General features: G+C 40.3%; 2 protein-coding genes across 2 annotated transcripts in view; both read left to right on the forward strand.

Annotated features, from left to right (window-relative positions):
• Positions 1–23,202, forward strand: part of LOC127418753 (zinc finger protein 37-like) — a 96,721-nt gene that overhangs the window by 12,851 nt on the left and 60,668 nt on the right. The gene's annotated exons all lie outside the window — the stretch shown is intronic.
• On the forward strand, positions 11,035–22,121 carry LOC127418798 (zinc finger protein 664-like). The gene is made up of 2 exons (XM_051659628.1): positions 11,035–11,206; positions 17,135–22,121. The coding sequence occupies exons 1-2, from the start codon at positions 11,038–11,040 to the stop codon at positions 18,202–18,204; spliced, it is 1,239 nt and encodes a 412-aa protein (XP_051515588.1). The 5' UTR covers positions 11,035–11,037; the 3' UTR covers positions 18,205–22,121.

The following is a 23,202-nucleotide window of genomic DNA, read 5'->3' on the forward strand; positions in this document are numbered from 1 at the left end:
TGTTTTACAAAGCTGAAATCTTCACCTGAATATCACCACAGTGTGATAAATTCATTTGGTACACAGTGTTTTCTGTCTGGATATTTAAGGAAGGTTGGCAAGGAGCTTGGTGAGTCTGTAGTCAGATATCACACGCTTGTCATTTTCTATTGCAAGGTATGTTACTTTGACTTGTCTTTTATTTTTAGGAATGTTTGTTTATTCTGATCATGTGTGATCAATTGGCTTTGATTGATTTTGTAACTTACGTTTTAAATCCTACCTGGCAAATAAATTGTTACTTTCTGATTTATTCGGTATTCCTCCAAAATCATTTATCACCGGTAGATTTGAGTGACGCCTTTTGTTACTGCAAAATTATGTCCAGGATAATTATCATTACTGGAGCTTGTGAATAGGAGAAAACCACCAGTCTACTACTAAGTAAGACTACCAGTCACTGCTTATCACCTTCTTAGCAAGTTGTATGAAACATGACTAAATAAAACTATCATCTGGTTATGAGCAAGCAGTAGGCGGCTGAACCAGATGATATTAGTTAACCTGTAACCGCTGACTATGAACGGAACTGCCGATTTTGTGTCCATGAGATCTATGTAATTAATTGGCCGGCATATGACTCTGAGCAACAGTCGGGACTCAAATGAAAGGATAATGAAAGTTAGGACGATTCTGAGTAATCAGTAATTTAAGATTAAATTAAAAGAATGATCAGAAATCAATTAGAGCTTAAATCTAAATTAGAGGTTCAATTTAAATTGGAGTCAGATTAATATAAAATTGGAGTCAGATAAAATTAATAACGGAGTCAATTGATAAAGTGCAAATTAATAATAAGTGTTTTTGCTTCAGCACTCAGAAAAGACACAGAACACAGAAACCTTCAGCCATTTTATTGGAATCCGGCATCGGACTAATAGTTTGGCCCCTTTTACAATTGACAACGTGTGTGTGTGTGTGTGTGTATGTGTATATACAGTGCTGTAAATAAAAATGCTGTAAAGTAAGGATGTTTTTAGAATTCCATGAATAGTTTTTTATGAATTTTATCAATTAACTTCTGGTGAATGAAGAAAGATGTTCTTTTTGTTTACTTAAGGTATTTTCACATAATCAGTGATGAAATCTTATTCATGTATCCACATTCCTGCACTCATTTAGCTATACATTCATATTTCAACACGTTCAATATGTACTGTATGCTGTTATGTTATACACTATCTTGGTGGTCCCTAGAGGCCTCTCATCAGGGTATGAGATTAGCTTTTTTGCCCACCAGCCACAGTGGAGAGTGAATGCCCAATTTTACCAGCCACTTTGATGTTATATACAGTATATCAAATGAAAGCTCTCATTCTCAGTAAGGTGACTGTAACAGTTTATTTTGTCATCATAATACCACAGTTTGAATTATTTTCAAAAATATCACAAAGTGAAATTTTATTTTGGTAAGGCATAAAATGCAAATGTCTCTTTTCTGTGCTGACCACTGTTCTGAAAGCCCAAAATAGCCTCAAACTTTATATCAAATCTTACCTTGGGTTGTTAGCTTTAAAATGAGTTAAAGAAATTACTTGTTTGTTAGCTTGCTTGGGTGAATAATCCAATGACGTGTCAAAAACAATTTAGAACAAAATATGAAGTCCGGTATAAAAAGTTTGAGAAACAAGTTTTCAGCAAAATAGGTTCCCATCTATAGAAGATGAAATGTAACACATCATTGTAAAGCTGGGATTCTCTGCTTTCCAATAACACCTAGGCTTCTAGACAACTCAGAAATCAAGAAATGTGATTCTTCTGGATTATTTTTTTTTTTTCTGACCTAAAAATGTGACCTGTGTGAATTGTGTAAATATGTAAAAAAAAAAAAACGAAAAAAATGTCTTGTCTGGTGCATTCTCAATAAGCATTTTTTCACCCAAACAGGTGTCTTTCATACTTCCCTCAGAACAACTTCTCGCACTTAACTTCACTACTGCTTCTGTGTCACTCACACACTTTGTTGAGAATGCATGAGACGGAGGCTGCTGATTTTCGCTCTCAGGAATTCAAGACAGACAGATTTATTTTAATTCAAGACAAATAAAATGGTTGGATATAAAACGGCTTTGGACCGTTAGCACTGCTGCTGACTTGTTAAAAATCATGATGGTTAAGCTGCAATTACCGACAGGTAAAACCCTGCAGATACAGTCCAGACATTAGAAAATGTTCAGTATAGACACGTTTTTTCCCAGTTTAGATCGGGAAATAAACTTGGGTTGTGGATGTATTAAAAATGTACATGAGTTTTGTGAGACCACTCTGTAAAAACTGTGAATTCACAATCCAGAAATAATACTAGCCACACAATGAAAAGGGGTCAGCACTCATAAGAACATGTAATATTACCTGCTGATTCATTGTCATTTTCGCATTAATGTGTAAAACCAGCATGAAAAAAAACAAACAAAAAAAACAGTAAGCACAAGTTGAGGGGAAAACCCATCCAAAACTCTTTAAAAACTGCAAATGTTGACCTGAGACATTGGTATGATATCGGTTAATGCAGCATTATGGAATTAAGATTGAAATTACGATTTAGACTTGCATGACATATTTCCGTTTAAAACAGCCTGCATTGACAGCTTAAATTAATACTGCACGAGCTTATGGCCGTGTGCTGGACACAACGAGATGAGATGACGGAGTCAGATGATCCAATGTTTATCATATTACAATACAAATAGCTAAGCTTTTTAAAATGATCCCTTCCCAAATGTTTGCTATATATTTCCTAACTTCTGTGCTCTGTTTGGGTGGTTTTGTGCTGATCAGCAATTCAATTTTTTAACATTAGGTATCATGAACTAATAATTAATGATATCTTTTTTTTTTTTTTTACAGCACTTATTAATGTTTGTTAATGTTGGTTTATAAGTATAATTTTTTTTTCACTGTTGATATTAGTTCCTAGTACATTAACTAATGTTAACGTATACAACATTTGATTTATATATATATATATATATATATATATATATATATATATATATATATATATATATATATATACACACACTGGTGGCCAAAAGTTTGGAATAATGCACAGATTTTGCTCTTATGGAAGAAATTGGTACTTTTATTCACCAAAGTGGCATTCAACTGATCACAATGTATAGTCAGGACATTAATAATGTGAAAAATTACTATTACAATTTGAAAAAAAAATTCATAACTAAACTACTTCAAAGAGTTCTCATCAAAAAATCCTCCACGTGCAGCAATGACAGCTTTGAAGATCCTTGGCATTCTAGCTGTCAGTTTGTCCAGATACTCAGGTGACATTTCACCCCACGCTTCCTGTAGCACTTGCCATAGGTGTGGCTGTCACTGTCTTGTTGGGCTGTCTTGTTTGTGCTGCATGCGACCTTGGTGTTATCAATACCAAAGAAAGGCGAATGCACAGCTTGTGCTTCTTCTGACACACACACAATGTCCTGGCAAAGACCCACACATACATCTCATTCTTGAGGCAGAGTCAGCTGAAAGAAATACACACTTTCCCTTTATGAGCTTAAGCATAATATTGTTCACACATTTTTCCATTCTTTTAAGTATATTAAAATATAAAATCAAGCTGGTGAATATGATTACTTCAAAAAATCCCCCACATCCTTTCCCAGGACATTTACATATCTATCAAATCTCTCTGGTTTATCTGGGAGGATTTGTCTAATGTCTTCATCTCACTTGTTTTCCATCATCAGACAGGAGTTCAGTATGAGCTGTATCAGGATCCAGAGTCGTCTCGGTTACTGATGTAACCTCTGTTCCCTGATGGAGGGAATGAGATGTTGTGTCGATGTAGTGACACTAGGGGTTCGCTCTAGAGAGCCCCAAACACGTTTGATTTATTCAGAAAAGGCCAATGAGAATTGGTGAGTGGAATTTGCATGCCACTCTCTGCCCCAGACATACGGGTATAAAAGGAGATGGCGTGCACCACTCATTCAGATTTGTGCTGAGGAGCCGAGAGAGAGTCCCAGCCATGTCAGCGGTCGGTTCAGCACTGTGGCAGGAGAAACACAACGTCTTGTTTCGTCCATCAGGGAATGGAGGTTACATCAGTAACCGAGACGTTCCCTGTCTGTCACTCACTCGACGTTGTGTCGATGTAGTGATACTAGGGGTTCCTATACGAAATGCCACAGGCGCCAAACCATATCACGAGGTACGGCAGAGCGGACACAGGCAAGCTGCTGCGTGCCTCGCAGCGAGCGCTCGAGCGCGTCATGACCTTCCAGCATGTCAGGTAAGGCGCCTCCCTGGTCCTGTTTAGGGTGGTAGGAAAGCACTTACCAGAGTAGGCTACAAGCGGTGGCCCTTCCTGATTTCTGTATTAAACAATTTCCTGCTGAGAACCTGATAGAATAGCGCTGGGGAAGTGCGCTTCCCTCTCCAGGAGGGAGAGCACTACGGAGACCACATCCTACCGGAAGGAGGTTAACATGTGGAGAATATCTCACATGGACTTACCGCCCGGGAAATTCGCATATGGAACGAAACCCCTGGGGAAAACCCTATCTATGGAGAGGGTACACAGCCACAGCGATGCTCTGCCAAGGGGAAGACACAGGGTTCACCGACAGGGAAACCGAACAGTGGAAATACAACATACGGTATTACCGAGGGGGGAATCACCACATATGGAGCACTGAGCCCATGTACATGGGCACACCTGAAAAGGGGTATACCACGAGTACCAGGCCTAGCGGCGTTACTCCTCTGCCGAGTTCATCACCGGACAGTGCTTAAGAAATTGAGAAGGCGTCCAGTGTTCACCAGTTGTGGGGAACTGTTATGGACAAGACAGTGCACATTATCACCTCGAGAGGGGATTGGCGCTAATGCAAGTGATACGCCCAACTGGCTGCCCGATCTTTACCTATTGATACCCAATAAAACTCTGGCCGAAATCGGTTCTATGCGGAGGTTGTAGAACCTCGCAAAGGTATTGGGTGTAGCCCAACCCGCTGCTCTGCATGTCTGTCAGAGAGGCGCCATTTGCCAGTGCCCAGGAGGACGCAACACCTCTGGTGGAGTGCGCCCGAACTCCCAAGGGGCACGGCAGGTCTTGCGATTGGGTAAGCCAAAGATATGGCATCCAAAATCCAATGGGCCAACCTCTGTTTAGAGACAGCCTTCCCCTTCTGTTGTCCTCCAAAACAGACAAAGAGCTGCTCTGAGCATCTAAAGCTTTCAGTGCATTCCAGATAGATGCACAGGGTGCAAACTGGACACAACAACGATAAGGTCAGGTCTTCCTCCTCTGAAGGGAGCGTTTGCAGGTTCACCACCTGATCCTGAAAGGGAGGGGTGGGAACTTTGGGCATGGAACCAAACTCCAGGCATTCACTGGTGACACCTGCAGGTCCCCAACCCTCTTAGAGGTGAGCACTACCAGGAGGGCCGTCTTCAGCGACAGAGTGTTGTGCTCGGCCTGCTCCAGGGGCTCAAATGGGGCATCTCTGTAAGGCCGATAGGACCACAGAGAAATCCCAAGAGGGAATTAGGCACGGTCTAGGAGGATTCAACCTCCTCGCGCCCTTGAGGAACAGGTCGTGCTGTTGCGAGGGTCTCCCATCCAGTGTATTGTGATGTGCTGCAATAGCAGACACGTACACCTTCAGGGTGGAGGGAGACAGCCGTCTCTCCAGCCCCTCCTATAGGAAGGACAACACAGACCCGACCGCGCACCTCTGTGGATCTTCCCCACGGGAAGAACACCAGTTTGCGAAAAGATGGCACTTAAGTGCATACAGCCGCCTCGTAGAGGTGTCTATCACCACTGGCGAAAGGCCTGCTAGGTCTTCCACGTCCCGTCCAGGAGCCAGACGTGGAGGTACCAGAGGTCTGGCCACGGGTATTTGAGCGTGCCCTGTCCCTGAGTGAGAAGGTCCTGCCTCAGGAGAATACGCCAGGGAGGGGCTACTGCCAGGAGCATCAGGTCTGAGAACCAAGTCCCGTTGGGCCAGTATGGCGCAACCATCAGGACTTGCTCCCCCTCCTCCCTGACTTTGCACAGTGTCTGTGCAGCGAGGCTCACTGAGGGAAATGCATACTTGCGCAGACCCTGAGGCCAGTTGTGTGCCAAGGCATCCATACCAAGGGGAGCCTCGGACAGGTAGTACCAAAGGAGGCAATGAGAGGACTCTTGGGAGGTGAACAGGTCCACCTGCACCTCCCCGAATCTCTCTCAATTCAGCTGGACTGCATGGGGGTGGAATCTCCACTCTCCGTGGAGCGTTACCTGTCCTGGGAGCACATTCACTGCATGATTGAGGTGGCCCGGGACGTGAGTGGCTCGCAGAGACTTCGACATCTGCTGACTCCAAAGGACTTACGCCACCCTGGCGGTTTATGTATGCCACGGTTGCTGTGTTGTCTGTCCAGACCAACACATGCCTGCCCTGAATCAACGGCCGAAACCTCCGCAGGGCCAGCGATAATGACTGCAACTCTAGGCAGTTGATATGCCATTGAAGGCGGGGCCCCGTCCAGAGCCCCGATACTGCCTGCCCATTGCACACGGTGCCCCAGCCCGAATTCGAGGCATCTGTTGTGACCACGACATGCCTCGAGACCTGCTCTAAGGGAATCCCTGCCTGTAGAAATGCCAGGTCTGACCAAGGGCTGAAGGTGTGCTGGCACCTTGGCGTGATATTCACACGCTGGGTGCCGTGGCGCCATGCCCACCTCGGGACTCGAGTCTGTAGCCAGTGCTGGAGCGGTCTCATATGCATCAACCCGAGGGGAAGTACTCCCGCTGAGGATGCCATATGCCCCAGGAGCCTCTGAAATTTTTTCAGTGGCACCGCTGTCCTCTGCCGGAATGTTTTCAGGCAGGCCAGCACCGACTGTGCACGCTCGTTCATGAGGCATGCCATCATGATGACCGAGTCCAGCTCCATACCGAGAAAAGAGATGCTCTGCACAGGGGAGAGCTTGCTCTTTTCCCGGTTGACCTGAAGCCCTAGTCGGTCGAGGTGCTGAAGCACAAGGTCCCTGTGCGCACACAGTAGACCTCGCGATTGAGCTAGGATCAGCCAGTCATCGAGGTAATTGAGGATGCGAATGCCCTTCTCCCTTAACGGGGCCAGGGCAGCCTCTGTTACTTTAGTAAATACGCGAGGGGACAGGGACAGACCGAAGGGGAGGACCTTGTACTGGTATGCTCGTTCCTCGAAGGCAAACCAAAGAAACGGTCTGTGTCAAGGAAGGATCGATACATGGACATATGCAGCCTTCAGTTCGATTGCAGCGAACCAATCCTGATGTAGTACTAACGTCAGTATGCGCTTCTTCATCAGCATCTTGAACGGAAGTGTGAAGGGTGACCGACAACTCATCCTCATCGCGAGTCCCGAATGAGACATTAAATCCGCCCTGAGGCAGACTGCCTGCCTCGCTCGTGAACTCTACCATGCAGAACGAGCGTGCTGGGGATTTGAGGTCTGCGGGGACTGAGCCAGCGGATAGACTCCCATAACCACATCCAAATCGGCCGTGGTGCTCGCCACCTCAGTTTTCGCCTGTGTTTTAACACAGGACGGACCGGGTCGGGAAGCAGCCACGGTGGCTCTCTGCTTCATGAAGAAAGAAGAGAGCCGTGACCGCATCGTTCTCATGGGCGTGTTCTCACAGTGTAACCCATCCACATCAGCATGCTGGCGACCCAAGCACTCAAGACAGACTTCGTGGCCATCCGATGGGGAGAGATAACGGCTGCACCCAGCAGCACGAAGGCGAAAGGACATCTTTAAAAAGACGGCAATCGATTGTGCTACCTCTTTTAGAGAAAATATACTCTTTTAAATATACTCTTTTACACCTGTGGGCTCAGCTGCCGAAGCGCCCAGGGGAAACACAATACTCGACCGTGCGAGAATTACCGCTGATGTGCACATTAAATCCAGCAGTGTATTAAAGGTGACAGGTCGAACACAATATATGCACTCGGCTCTGAAGAACAAGTCTGAATGAGTGGTGCACGCCATCTCCTTTTATACCCATATGTCTGGGGCGGAGAGCGGCATGCAAATTGCACTCGCCAATTCTCATTGGCCTTTTCTGAATAAATCACAGGTGATTGGGGCTCTCAAGAGCGAAACCCTAGTGTCACTACATCGGCACAATGTCGAGTGAGTGACAGACAGGGAACACATCAAATCCACCGAGAAAGATCAGAGAATATCAATCACATCTTTACAATAAATTTTCATTTATTTAACATATCAGTACAATGAAACTGTAGTGCAGTAAGTCAGTATAAAACACTGTAAAACTGGATTTAACATGAGAGTTAGTAAATTATCACATCTGATTAGTATTTTAGGTGCTTTGTCTATGACAGTATGCTCTGTGCATCTGGTTGGAAAAAAAATGAAGTAGATAAAATGTAGCAAGCTACTTTTGCTGTGTAGCTTGTAGTGTAATTTGCTACTTTCTCTGAGGTGTAGCTTTTAGCTCAATTTAAGAAATTGTTTTGTTGAGTATTTGGTAGCTTAGCTAGCTACATTTTTTGAGTAGCTTGCCCAACACTGTGACTTAACCCTTGTGCGACCTTCGAGACATTTTTGTCTTTTTCATTTTTGATTTTTTGATTATTCTGGCTGCATTAATGCCAAAGGCAAAATTTTTGCCAAAGGTGTGTATTTTTGGGGGAATTTCAAAAGTCCACCACACGCCACTGATATAGGCAGGGTTGGGAAGTAACGAAATACAAGTAATGGAAATATGTATTTAAAATACAAAATATAAGAAACTGTATTCCACTACAGTTACAATTTAAATCATTGGTATTTTGAATATAGTTACATTCAAAAAGTATTTTGATTACTGAAGAGATTATTTTGCATTTTATTGTCATTTGTTTCATTTAATATTTAGTCTTTTCAGATGGAAAAAATTATATATATAAATGATGCGATCCAAAGTGCATTTGAACAGCGGTGAAACACTTTCTTATGATGTGTTTCATTCATACATTCATACGAGCAGACAGAGAAGTAAGTTTGAAGTAAGTTTGGAGCAGAAGAAATAGAAATAAACCTTGTGTAAATTGTCAGCTTTATGCTAAGCTAAAATGCTTTTTCTAGCCATTTTACATGCACGTTACCAGACACGATCATATTTTTTTATCAAGAAAATTCACGTTGGATCATAATTTCTTTTTTCTAGTAAGAACTTTGATATTAGGGGAAAAAAATAATTTTTGATAATTTTTGTATTGTTTTCCTGTAAAAATATCTAAAAATCCTTAAAACAAGATCAATTTGATTTATCTTGTTTTAGAAACAACACTGCATAAGATATTTAGGTTTTTCAGTGAATGTATTTTTAACATGTGTATTTTGTCTTACTGTACTGGCAGAGTTTTTATAGTCAAAACAAGTGAAAAAATCTACCAGTGCTGAAGAAGTAATCCAAAGTATTTAGAATACGTTACTGACCTTGAGTAATCTAACGGAATACATTACAAATTACATTTTACAGCATGTATTCTGTAGTGGAATATGTTTCAAAAGTAACCTTCCCAACCCCGTTTTTTTTTTTTTTTTTTTTTTTTTAATCAGGGAGACAATTAAAAAAACATTTGGTTCAAGAATTGTGATTTGTACATAATTCTTATGTAAGCCTTCTTTTTATATCAAATGTTGTGATAAATCAGATTTGAGATTTGTATGAGTTTAACCTGAAAGCTATGAAATGTGAACTGAGGGGAAAAAAAACCTGAGATGGTACATGATACCTCATTTCAAAAGTCCACCACAGGCCACTGATATATAGGCTACTGTATATAGCGTAATGAGTTTGAGCTCATCCAGTCCGACCTAAAATGAGTTTCCCAACACATTCACACTCCAGTCCAGTAGGTTGTGGGAAAGCACCATAAGTTTTGCTAACCACCATTAAACACAAGAAAAACTCGCCATTTGAGTGCTCAGTCGGTACGTGTTCAATGTGTTTTACATCATTTGTGTGCATGTTGTTTTTCTCTGTTTAATGATCGTAAAAGAATCTTATTATCGTCTTATGTGGCGGTTTTGTGACAGACGCTTTAAAATATTCAGTTTCAGGAGAAACAAGCAGAAATGTGAGAATATCATGTTTAATATCTGATATATGAGCTCGTTAAATCAAGAAGCAGATTTTAAATGACTTCAGTTAAGTCAATTATATGTTGAAAAAATGCTTGTTATAGGCTAATTTCTAATCAAATTCCTGCTGGCGGGGAAATTAAACCAAACAAAAAGCACCCATTTATATGTAACCATCTCAGAAACAACATTATTATGTTTTACAGTATGTTCTTGTGTATAATCATCCTTTTGAATTTGATGAATATCAGTCCATTGTATTGATGATATTATATTGGTGATCTGTCCATTCTGGATATTGATGATTTCATCACAGAAATCTCTCAGCTGAAGAAAGAGGTGACATCACTGAAGGCAAAACTGATGGAGAGAGACGACAGTTTGCAGGTTAAACATTCTTTTCATTTTTTACCTGTTTTGAGCGAGGTAAAGTTGAGATTGTAAGTAAACTTTCAAATGATGTGATATGACTGTGACTCTGTGATGATGAACGGTACAGATGTGATTGTGTTGTGTTTGTCAGGAGCTGGAAAAGGTTTCCTGTCAATCTTCAGTGTGTGTGACTGATGGGACCTCCACAGAATGTCAGGATTCAGTGTGGAGCGGCAGAGATCAGTCCACACCACAGCGGCTGCTGGACAAACTCTCTGAACAGAGATCCAGAGACACACAGGACTCACAGCTCACTTTACTCTGTTCTACTGATGCTCAGGAGAGTGTGTGTGACAGTAATCAGGGTGATCAAACCTCCACAGAGTCTCTGACTTCTGTCTGTAACGCTGGAGAACAGCAGATGCTGCAGACACCAGTGAAGATTGAAGTGAAGCAGGAGGAGATAAAAGAAGAAAACACAGCAGATGAACAACAGAGTGATGAAGATGATGATGAACAGCAGATGCTGCAGACACCAGTGAAGATGTGTTCAGTGAAGCTGCTGGACTGCAGGAATTTGATGAAGATGAGCAGAGAAACCACAACAGAGGAACAAGAGAGTGATGAAAATGATGATGATGAAACCACAGAAGAGGAACAACAGAGTGATGAAGATGATTTCACACATTCAGGTATGTTTCTTGCTTTAATGTTGTTTTACTTTTTAAAGACAATCAACTTTCTCATTGTTCTATTGTAGTTTTAGAATTATTTTAAAGGGATAGTTACTCACACTCATGCTATCCCAGATGTGTTTGACTGACTTTCTTCTGCAGAACACAAAGATTTGTAGAAAAATATCTCAGCTTTGTAGGTCCATACAATGCAAGTGAATGGTGGCCAGAACTTTGAAGCTCCAAAAATCATATAAAGGCAGCATAAAAGTAATCCATAAGACTTCAGTTTGTGACTGGTGGAATATTCTGCCTGAAGTATTGCTCTACAAAGGTTGATACTTTTCTATCAGGCATTAGAAAAAAAATGATAAAGGCTAAGCATAATTATAAATTATTTTATCATTTCTACTTTCCTGGTAATTTATTATACAAATTAACACAATTCTACATCAGGGGTCGGTATTATTAAAAAAAACTGACAATATTGTTAAAAAAATATTATTATTAAAAATATCACTGTTTTATTCTATTACATTATTACTTTTAAAGCTATTCAAGTTACTCAGCCAAAAGTAGTGAGTGGTTTTCTCGTTTCCTTGTTGTTGTTTGATTAATAGCCTTTTTACGACATAGCCTACTAGACAGTGCTCAATTCGGTTACATGTACACTTCAAGTATGACATTTTGATGCAAATATGGTTTTTGTCCCACTGTTTACCTTCACTTTAGACCAAATCAACTGCATTTACATTAATGCCTCATCAAGACGGGCATTGGTGGAATTATAAAGTGTATTTGACCATTTAGGCGCGTGCCTAAATGGTCAAATTAGCGCTCTGAGCACACATGCATGTAAAGCGCACAAACATTAGCCGCCCATCAGTCAAACAGCACTCAGCTACAGATGTCAGGAAATAAAAAGTCAATCTTTTATATTTTATCCAGATCAACCAACCAGTGGTTGTCTTGCTATCACGATCGATGTAATGAACACCCCTGTTCTAGATGTAGAACATAGGCTAAGTATAGAAAATTACTCAAAAGTTTATCATCGGTATCGATGACATCTTTCTTTTTCTTTTTTTTTTTTTCAGATAAACATCAAGATTGTTTTATCGCCCAGCCCTATTGATAACATTGCCTTAATCTCTCCCATCAACCCAATAATCTCAGTGATAGATAGCTAATTTACAAGCTACGTTATAGAAACACAGAATCTAGTAAGCAGAAATATGAAATTTACATCGATATGTTTCTTCAAATTAGAGGCAGGATTAATGCTGATATCTGGCTTGAGCAAGTTAAAGTCACATGACACAATCAAGCAATTGGCCTTTTTCACTGCGAAAAGCCCTTTTAGGTGCGTCCGTGATGTTGAGGTGTTGAAATGGGTTTGAGGCATCCTCCACATCCATAACAGTTGGTGCCAGATCTGCAACTGCCGTTCAAGTTTTTTTTTTACGTGTGATTTGATTTTACGGGAGTCATGAGACTCTCCTTAGCCAATCGTGTTGATAGATAAAAATAAAATCAGGACAGGGAAGTAGCGAACACAGACGGTGGGAAAATAGCACATTAAAAGTACAGTTACAGCACTTAAAATGTACTCAAGTAAAAGTATACAATTTTAAAACTACTTACAGTACAATTCCTGTGAAAAACTACTTGGTTACAGTAACGTGAGTATTTGTAATTCGTTACTTTACACCCCTGCTAACGGCTCAATTGAGATTGCAAAAAGGAGGGGGGACAGTGGACACCCCTGGCTCATTCCTCGTGTTAATGGCAAAGGTGATCTATATTATTATTAGTACGCACTGTTGCTATTGGCGAACTATATAGAATTTTAATCCATGATAAAAAAGTTTGGTCCAAATCCAAATCTCTCAATGGCATGGAATAGATAGTCCCACTCCACCCGATCGAAAGCCTTTTCGGCATCTAAAGATATAACCACTTCCGATTCACTGGGTGGAGAGGGACCGTAGATGATGTTATACAGGCGCCTAATGTTGGAAGAGGATTGTCGATTCTTTATGAAGCCCATCTGGTCTGATGAGATTATGGTTGGAAGGACTGTTTTGAGATGGCGAGCAATAATTTTTGCAAAGATTTTGCTGTCTACATGGAGCAAAGAGACAGGGCGATACGAGCCACATTCCTGTTGATTTTTGCCTTATTTTTCAGAATAAGTGATATGGTAGCTTGTCGTAATGTTTCCCCGTAATGAGCCCACAGACAGGGAGTCGTTATATACAGAGTATAAAATGGGAGCCAGTTGGTTTGAAAATGTCTTAAATTCTGCCAGATACCCATCCGGACCAGGGGATTTCCCACATTGCATGCTCCTAATGGCCATCTCAACTTTTCCTATTGAAAATGGAGAGTCTAGCTCAGCTGCTGTCACAGGGTCTATTTGGGGGATCTCAAAACTTTGGAAAAATTAATTAATTAAATGATCATCCCTCAGCGATTCAGATGTATACAGGTTATGGTAAAACCTCATAAAATGTAAATGAATGGCAGTGTGGTCTATGCAGACCATGCCAGCTTCATCTCGAATCTCAGGAATTGCCTGACTTGCTGCTTTTTGGTGAAGCTGGTGTGTAAGGATCCTCATCATTTTGTCGCCATGCTCGTAGTATATATGGTGAGATCTAGTTTAAAGGTTCTCAACTTATTGTGTGGTTAGTAGGTCAAATTCTTTTTGGAGGAGTAGGCGTTCTTTAATGTCATCCGCCGACAGAAATGCTGCTAATTTTGAATCGAGGTTACTGATCTTAGTGTGATAGTCACACTCCTGAACAGAAGGAAGAAGACATTTATCTATTAAAAATAATCAATACGTGAATATTTTTTGAACATCTGAGAAGAAGGATTACTTGCGAGCAATGGGGTTAAAAGTATGCCAGACATCAGCAATGCCATAGGTATCAAGAAACAGCTGAATTGAAAGGGCAGCTTTGGAAGTTGGCATAATTTTAACAGAGCTACGATCTAGACTAGAGGCTAACACACAATTCATGTCACCATCTAATATCAAATGATGTTCATTTTAGTCACGCAATCGGGAGAATAAATTGGTGAATAATGCGGCATCATCCCAATTAGGGGCATAAACACTAGCTAAGATAACCGGGGTGTTATATAATTTGCCTGTGACAATGACATATTGGCCCCTAGGATCTGCATCGAAAAGATAAAAGGCACATGTTTACTAATAATAAGTGCTGCCCCTCTTGACTTAGATTGAGACTGTGAATGATAAAATTCACCGACCTATCTAGTATGCAGAGGTGATTGATCAGATACTTTTAGGTGAGTTTCCTGAAGGAAAGCTATATCCACTTTAACTGATGTAAATGTGTCAGGACTCTCTTACATTTCACAGAATGGTTCAGCCCCTTAAAAAATTGGTCATGCAACCATCCCTCCTGTAGTTACACTCTGTGTCATGACCAGAGATAATGAGTATCTAAAGATGAGTGATAATTTACATGTTAGACCCCTATCATTACATAAATCAAAGAAAGAAAATATAAAGCATGATACAGAACAAATGAAAAAATGAACCTGAATAAAAAAACACCTTTAAGCCCCTCATTTCCCTCCCTTTCTTACCCATCCTAACTGGGTTGGACCTTCTCCCCAATGTAACAATGTCCGCATGATGTGCTTATAATAGGGAAACTACTAGCTAAAAGCTAAACTCAACAGAACATGAAAACTTTTAGGTGTAGATATCAATATATGAAGAAACCGTTTTCAATAGTGTTTTAACTAACTCACTCTAACCTACCATTGTTTAGATTTGAACTCAAATCAAGAGGTTAAATACTACTGCAAATGTCTCAAAATAGTATAAAATAATGTAGAATGTGACTAATGTACATACACATTTCAACGGGCTGACGTTGACATTAACTTGAATTAGTTTGGCACTATATAGATAGGGGAACAGACTGGTGAAACTATGTTAAATCAAATTGGGTAGCGGTAACCACAGGCAACCTCCTCCATCTACGAAAAACAGTAATTGCCAGGTACCTCCTTAAATACTTATTCAACTAACTTATTTTGATTTTCCACGCTTTACTCACATCAGGAAAATATAGTACTGAACACTGTAAATAGTGTACATTTACAGGCTCATACTGACAGCAACTTGACATCAGCACAAGACTTACCCAGATGGGCTAGTTTAAGATTGTCAAGCCAGCTTGGATAAATACAGTCAGAGATAACCTCCTCCTTCCATGAAAGACAGTCAGCTGGTGGTGGTCACCTGCTTTTTAATGTATTGTGTGATGTGTTGCTGGGCTTCATCGGGCGAGGTAAAAATCTTCTCCACTCCACTGTAGGTGATACGTAGCCGTGCTGGATGAAGAATGCCAAAGCGAAATCCCTCAATCCCACGCAGCTGCTGTCTGATGCCGTTGTATGCTGCTCATGCACGGATGACTCTTACTGTATAGTCCGGATAGACAGAGAGATGGTTAGATCATTCACCTTTACTCGCCTCTGATCTCTGGCAAGGTGCAGGATTTTTGAGCAGTCATGGAAGTAACAAAGATGGGACACTATGACTCTGGGGTGGTGCCCTTGTTTCGGTGGTGGTTGTAAGGTCCGTTGCACTCTGTACAGTAAAGGAGCCTTTGTGAGTTGGAAAGCTTCTTTCAGCAGCATAGAGACTGCAGTTGTGCTGCAGCTGCCTTGGCCTTCTGGTACACCAACTATCCATATATTATTGCATCTAGATCTTCCTTCCAAGTCTTCACATTTGTCCTCTAAGGCAGTTGAAAGTTGTTGCACTGTGCGCTGTAAAACTGCGACATCATCTGAACACCCAGAGAGTCCCTTCTCCATCTCTTTCGTAGTGTTTTGCATTGCTGCTACTTTGGACTTAATAGCAACTTTGAAGTTAGAAAGTTATGTTTTGGCGGCTTGTATCTCCTAATTTAATAGCAGACATTTCGCTTTCAAGCACTTCCTGAAATGTGATCCTTGAAGACAGCCGCAAAATCTGCTTGCAACGCTGCCAAGAGTTAATTCATGATTTCAGTCGGACTTACTGCCATAGCAGGTGCTGGAGCTGGGTCACCTGAGTCACTCGAGGTCCTGGCGGGAGATGGTGTGCTGGTCTTGACAGGCCCAGTCATTGCAGTGTTAGTATTACGGCCTTTGGTGTTCTTACCTGTCATGGTTTGTTTTTCCATTTGGTTAGCGAGCAAGTTGGAATGTTATACATTACAAAAAAATGCAATGACGTGTTAAAATGTTTTATTTCTACTTGTTAAGATTTTGATGATGAAATTAAACTAAAACATGGAATACTGCAAAATAATAATAATTAAAATATAATTATAAAAATTATTAAAAAGAACTAAACTGGGCTGTGTTTCCCAAAAGCATCGCAAGCTTAAGTTAATCGCAGAGACCGTTGACGCCAGTGGTTTCTACGATCTACATAGGCTCACGATGCTTTTGGGAAATGCAGCCCTGGTGTGTTCAAAAGCATATTAGCATATTTTTGCTGAGGTTACCAACTACTGTACTTTTGGTACTGTGACAAAACTAGTGCTAAATAAAAGTAATTTGTTTTTAGTAATTTTATGTATATGTTATTTATTATATTAAATTGTGTGTGATAGCATCATTATATCAGCCTATTTGGGCCACCCTGCTCTCTGGATATCGGCATCGGCCATTAAAAAACTCATATCGACCACTAGTTATCACAGTTAATATATCAATTCACAATAATTTGAAATAAATATTGAATCTGCATTTCAATATCTTTATAACGAATCAGGAGGCAATTCCCACCCCTTATAAATACTGGACGTTTGTTGTGTTCTGCCATTAAATTGGGGTTTAATTTGATTTCTTTTTATATTTGTCCCTCTTTAATTGATTTTTGTTAATTTACTGTGTTCATTGTAGAGCTGATTAAAGTGCAAGAGGGACCTCAAGAACTGAATGAAGTGGAGGAGAAACATCATGAGTTCACAACTGGAGAAATAGCTTTGAGTGGCTCAAAGACAAAGAAGAATTTATCTACAAAAAAGCTTAAAAGAAGTGCAGCCAAAAATACTTTCACCTGCTCTCAGTGTGGAAAGAGTTTCACACATAAAAGCAATCTTAATGTACACATGAGAATTCACACTGGAGAGAAGCCTTACACATGCAATCAGTGTGGAAAAAGTTTCACATATGCACAGAATCTCAAACATCATCTCCGCTGTCATTCTGGAGAAAAGCTATTTCAATGTGATAAGTGTGGTAAAACATTTGTTTTGAATGTAGTCCTAAAAGAGCATCTGAAAACTCACACAAATGAGAAGCCTAACAAGTGTTCTTTTTGTGGAAAAAGATTTTCATGTCTGTCCTATTGTAAAGAACACCAGAAAATACATACTGGTGCTGGGGTTCATATGTGCTTTGAATGTGGAAAGATCTTTACTACAGCCAGCTACTTGAAACAGCACCGAAGAATTCATACTGGAGAAAAACCTTACAAGTGCTCACACTGTGAAAAGAGTTTCATTAAGTCAGACAACTGGAAAACACACGAGAGAATCCATACTGGAGAAAAACCTTACAAGTGCTCACACTGTGAAAAGAGTTTCAATCAGTCAAACAACTGGAAAACACACGAGAGAATCCATACTGGAGAAAAACCTTACAAGTGCTCACACTGTGGAAAGAGTTTCACTGCGTTACAAAGCTTGAAAACACATGAGAGAATTCATACTGGAGATAAACCTTACAAGTGTTCACACTGCGGAAAGAGTTTCAGTCAGTCAGACAACTGGAAAACACATGAGAGGATTCATACTGGAGAGAAACCTTACAAATGCTCACACTGTGGAAAGAGTTTTACTGCAATACAAAGCTTGAAAACACACGAGAGAATTCATACTGGAGAAAAACCTTACAAGTGCTCACACTGTGGAAGGAGTTTCACTGTGTTAAAAAGCTTGAAAATACACAAGAGAATTCATACTGTATAGATACCATACCACTGCTCTTCATGTGGGAAAAGTTTCAGTGCAGCAAGTAATATGCATATGTGAAAAAGTTTTGCCCAAGTAGTCAGTGAGAACAGAAAGAAAATATAAAGGAAATAGTTTGAAATTCAGATAAACCCAAAGATGGAATTTCTCCAATAAGGATTGCATCATCTAAAGCCCTATTTGGACAGGGCTAGTTTTCCTTGAGTAGGTTTGGGAAGTTTGTTTCATAGAGGTACTTTGTGATTTTAATCCCATCTGAATCGGACAAGTCTCACTGTTAATTCTAACGCTCAAAATAAAAAATTGTTTTGAGTAGGGAAAAATTAAATCATCCAAATTAGTTCAAATAAATCAACCATAATGTGTATTTAAAACTTTCTATTTGTTTTGAGTTCACGAAACTGACACATTTTAAGTAACCTGAATTGCTTTAGTGTTTTGAGTTTGTTGAACTTGTAAATTTACAATAATTTAAATTTATTTGAAACTGGGCAGGGGATTTATATTTCCTCAGCATGTTTTGTATGTCACTCAAAAGGGAGAGTAAATGTTAAATTTAGGTGTTACAGTGCATCCGGAAAGTATTCACAGCGCTTCACTTTTTCCACATTTTATGTTACATTCTTATTCCAAAATGGATTAAATTCATTATTTTCCTCAATATTCTACAAACAATACCCCATAATGACAACATGAAAGAAGTTTGTTTGAAATCTTTGCAAATTTATTAAAAATAAAAAAACGAAAAAAATCACATGTACATAAGTATTCACAGCCTTTGCCATGACACTCAAAATTGAGCTCAGGTGCATCCTGTTTCCACTGATCATCCTTGAGATGTTTCTACAACTTGATTGGAGTCCACCTGTGGTAAATTCAGTTGATTGGACATGATTTGGAAAGGCACACACCTGTTTATATAAGGTCCCACAGTTAAAAGTGCATGTCAGAGCACAAACCAAGCCATGAAGTCCAAGGAATTGTCTGTAGACCTCCGAGACAGGATTGTATCGAGGCACAGATCTGGGGAAGGGTACAGAAAAATTTCTGCAGCATTGAAGGTCCCAATGAGCACAGTGGCCTCCACCATCCGTAAATGGAAGAAGTTTGGAACCACCAGGACTCTTCCTAGAGCTGGCCACCTGGCCAAACTGAGCGATCGGGGGAGAAGGGCCTTAGTCAGGGAGGTGACCAAGAACCCGATGGTCACTCTGACAGAGCTCCAGCATTTCTTTGTGGAGAGAGGAGAACCTTCCAGAAGAACAACCATCTCTGCAGCACTCCACCAATCAGGCCTGTATGGTAGAGTGGCCAGATGGAAACCACTTCTCAATAAAAGGCACATGACAGCCCGCCTGGAGTTTGCCAAAAGGCACCTGAAGGACTCTCAGACCATGAGAAACAAAGTTTGAACTCTTTGGCCTGAATGGCAAGTGTCATGTCTGGAGGAAACCAGGCACCACTCATCACCTGGCCAATACCATCCCTACAGTGAAGCATGGTGGTGGCAGCATCATGCTGTGGGGATGTTTTTCAGTGGCAGGAACTGGGAGACTAGTCAGGATTGAGGAAAAGATGAATGCAGCAATGTACAGAGACATCCATGATGAAAACCTGCTCCAGAGCGCTCTGGACCTCAGACTGGGGTGACGGTTCATCTTCCAACAGGACAACGACCCTAAGCACACAGCCAAGCTAACAAAGGAGTGGCTCCGGGACAACTCTCTGAATGTCCTTGAGTGGCCCAGCCAGAGCCCAGACTTGAACCCGATTGAACATCTCTGGAGAGATCTGAAAATGGCTGTGCACCGACGCTCCCCATCCAACCTGATGGAGCTTGAGAGGTCCAGCAAAGAAGAATGAATCAATCTCTCTACAATGATATGTGCTTTGCCAGCCTTGGCAATATGCAGCGCAATGCGATGTGAAGCTTCAGTGGCCTTTACAGTAAATTCAATTCTCCAACTTTTTTTACCTTGAAAGGCTTGAAGTTTTCTTTTGAAAAACTCAGGAGGTTTTCCCGCTACCTTAGTATGCTTGGTGTCAAGATGTCTGTGGAGTTTAGCAGGTTGCATGCTGTCATTAGCTAAAATCTTCTTATAAACGACACATAAAGGTCGTGGTGCATCAACTGATCCTGCCCATGTAAACCCTAAACTTAAATACTGTTCATCGTATCGTCGTCTTTTGGGTTTGACCCCTAAAACTGAAGGATTCACATTTGGTGGTCTCAGAAACTGCTCCATTGTAATTACAGACTAATACTTTTTTGCCTATTATTTTCAGAACTGTTTAAATAATGTTTTAAATATAATAGTTTGTCAATGGCATCAACCAAACAGGAGCCATTTCTTTTTCTATTAATAATGAAAATAATCTGATGTTGGCAATTGTAACAGTACCTTTAATAAATTCAAATATAAAACTGAACTTTTGAAACAATCTGTATTTACATGGGTGCTACATAATATAGAATATAGTCTAGATAAAAACAGCTCTCAAAATCACCAGAATTGATGAATATTACACATTTACACTCTAGTCCAGTATGAGGCGGAAAAGCGGGAACAGAAGGAGGCGAATAAAAGAGTGGGGAGACAATGGGTGTTGGAACACTGGGTTGTGACTGGTGGGGAGATAATGGGTAGTGAATTAGAATCAGGAGAAGATCAAGAGATGGAAGATGAAGGGAGTGAATATAGGAAAATAGGTAGCTGTAGTAATAGCTCTTGGATTGGGTTAGAGGAAAGAGGAAATACTCAGGGTCGGAAGCGTGGAGTAATTATACCTATAGGAAAACCAGGAAAGGACCTGTCACAACCATCGAGTTATAGACCTATTGCTTTAACATCAAAACTATGCAAACTTATGGAAAGAATGTTTATGGCTAGATTGAGTTATGTCATTGAATTAAAGGGTCTAGTAAGTAATTATCAAAGTGGTTTTAGAAAAGGTAGAAGCACTATGGATGCGATATTAAATCTGGAAACAGATATAAGAAAATATGGTAAGCAAGGAGGATTTGGTGGGAGTGTTTTTGGATGTAGAGAAAGCATACAAAATGATGTGGAAGGAGGGTCTTTTAATCAAGAATGATCAAATGCATATTAAAGGGAGAATGTATAATTGGATTAGGATTTCCTATTTAATAGAACCATACAAGTAAGAGTGGGAACATCTTTATCAAAAATATATAATATTGATAATGGGACCCCTCAAGGAAGTGTATGTAGTCCTATCCTGTTTAATATAATGATAAATTATATATTTGATAGTATAGATATAGGAATAGTAAAATCATTATGTGCTGTTGATGGAGCGATCTGGAAAAGAGGTCAGAATAAAAAATATGTGGTAGAAAGTATGCAGAAGGCAATGAATTAAGTTGAAAGATGGGCAAATTATTGGGGTTTTAAGATGTCAGTGGAAAAAAACCCAGGTAATATGTTTCTCTTAAAAAAAGAAGACTCCATCAGTCAAGATAAAATTGTATGATCAAGTTTTAGTTCAAACTCCAGTTGTTAGTGTAGGATATTTTTGTAAAGTTGAATATAAATTAATCAAGTATAATCAATGTGAACATAGCCATTTTATTCTACAATTGTTTCTGGTGGTCAAGCATGTATTTTGCTGTGTGTGCCTGTGTAAGAATGGAATGTGAGGCACCTCACATATGGTGAACTAGTCTGCTGTGTTGACACTAGAGAAGACATACGGTGAAGCCTCTCCATGGACATTTCATGTACACTTCTTGAGAAACAACAAACTGAAAATGTGATGGATGGTGGTGACGTGTGGAATGTATAAGCCACTCCTTGATAGATCATATGTATTTAAGCGGGTGCAAACCCAGATTCTGGAATTGTTGCTCCTCAGGACAACTCAGCTTTTTATCTCTGATAATAAAGTCTATCTTCTGGCATCAAAACCCCAAGACTCTGAGTGATTTTTCACAGAGGTGGCAGAAGCCACAACATTAGATTCTTGGGAGTATGATTGGATTATAAATTAACATATAAGAATCATATAAAAAGGTAGATAAAGAGAGGAATTAATGTATTGAGATGTTTGGTGGGTATTGACTGGGGTGCGGATCGGCAATCTTTGAAAAGAGTATATATAGTTCAATAATAAGGCTTGTGATTGATTATGGGAGCATGGTTTATGGGTCAGCATGTAAAACCTTACAAAACAAACTATATGCCATACAATCTCAGGCTCTAAGAATATGCTGTGGAGCATTTAAAACCTCTCCAGTGTCTGCTATTCAAGTAGAAATAGGTGAGATGCCTCTGGAACTCTGTAGATTAAAAATAAAAATGGCATATTGGACATCAATTAGAGGACATACTGAAATATATCCGGTTAAAAGAATACTAGATAACTGTTGGGAGTATGAATATTCTAACCTGAAGAGCTTTGGATGCGAAGCAAATAAGGAGGCAGAAATAGTTGGAATAAATACTACAGAAATATGCCCAACTGTGGTCATATCTGAAATACCACCATAGTTATTTCCAATGCCAAAAATAGATTTTCTATTGCATGAGATGATTAATGATAAATACAGGCCGATGCCAAAAAAATATAATAGTTCAACAGTATTTAAATCAAAGATATGCTTCAGAGATTCAGATATATACAGATGGTTCCAAAGATCCAGAAACAGGAGTAACAGCAGCTGCAGTGTATATGCCTAATCTCAAGTATAAAATAGTTAAGAGAGCATACCCCCCTGGGGACCCGGGGTAGAATAGGACCTAGCACCCCCTTGCTGTTCCTAAAAGGCGACGAATGGGGTGACTTGTTGGCTGTAAGTTGCGACCCGTGTCTTTGGAAGAAGAGATCCTGGCATTTGAGGAATGCAAGCAGTTGCGGCTGCCCCAGATCCAACACAATGCTTTGGCTCTAATTTCATACAGATGGGCGGTTGGAGAGACCCGATCCAATGAAGCGGCTAGTCATGATGTGCCCTGGGCAATTACTGCCATTTAA

The sequence above is a fragment of the Myxocyprinus asiaticus genome, chromosome 28 (genome assembly GCF_019703515.2).
Source record: "Myxocyprinus asiaticus isolate MX2 ecotype Aquarium Trade chromosome 28, UBuf_Myxa_2, whole genome shotgun sequence".
NCBI lineage: Eukaryota > Metazoa > Chordata > Actinopteri > Cypriniformes > Catostomidae > Myxocyprinus > Myxocyprinus asiaticus.

Excerpts from the sequence above, each read along its gene's own strand:
- LOC127418798 (XM_051659628.1), top strand. The coding sequence starts at position 11,038 with ATGCTGCAGACACCAGTGAAGATGTGTTCAGTGAAGCTGCTGGACTGC. Across the intron at positions 11,207-17,134 it reads AGATGATTTCACACATTCAG|AGCTGATTAAAGTGCAAGAG; the intron begins GTATGTTTCTTG and ends TGTTCATTGTAG.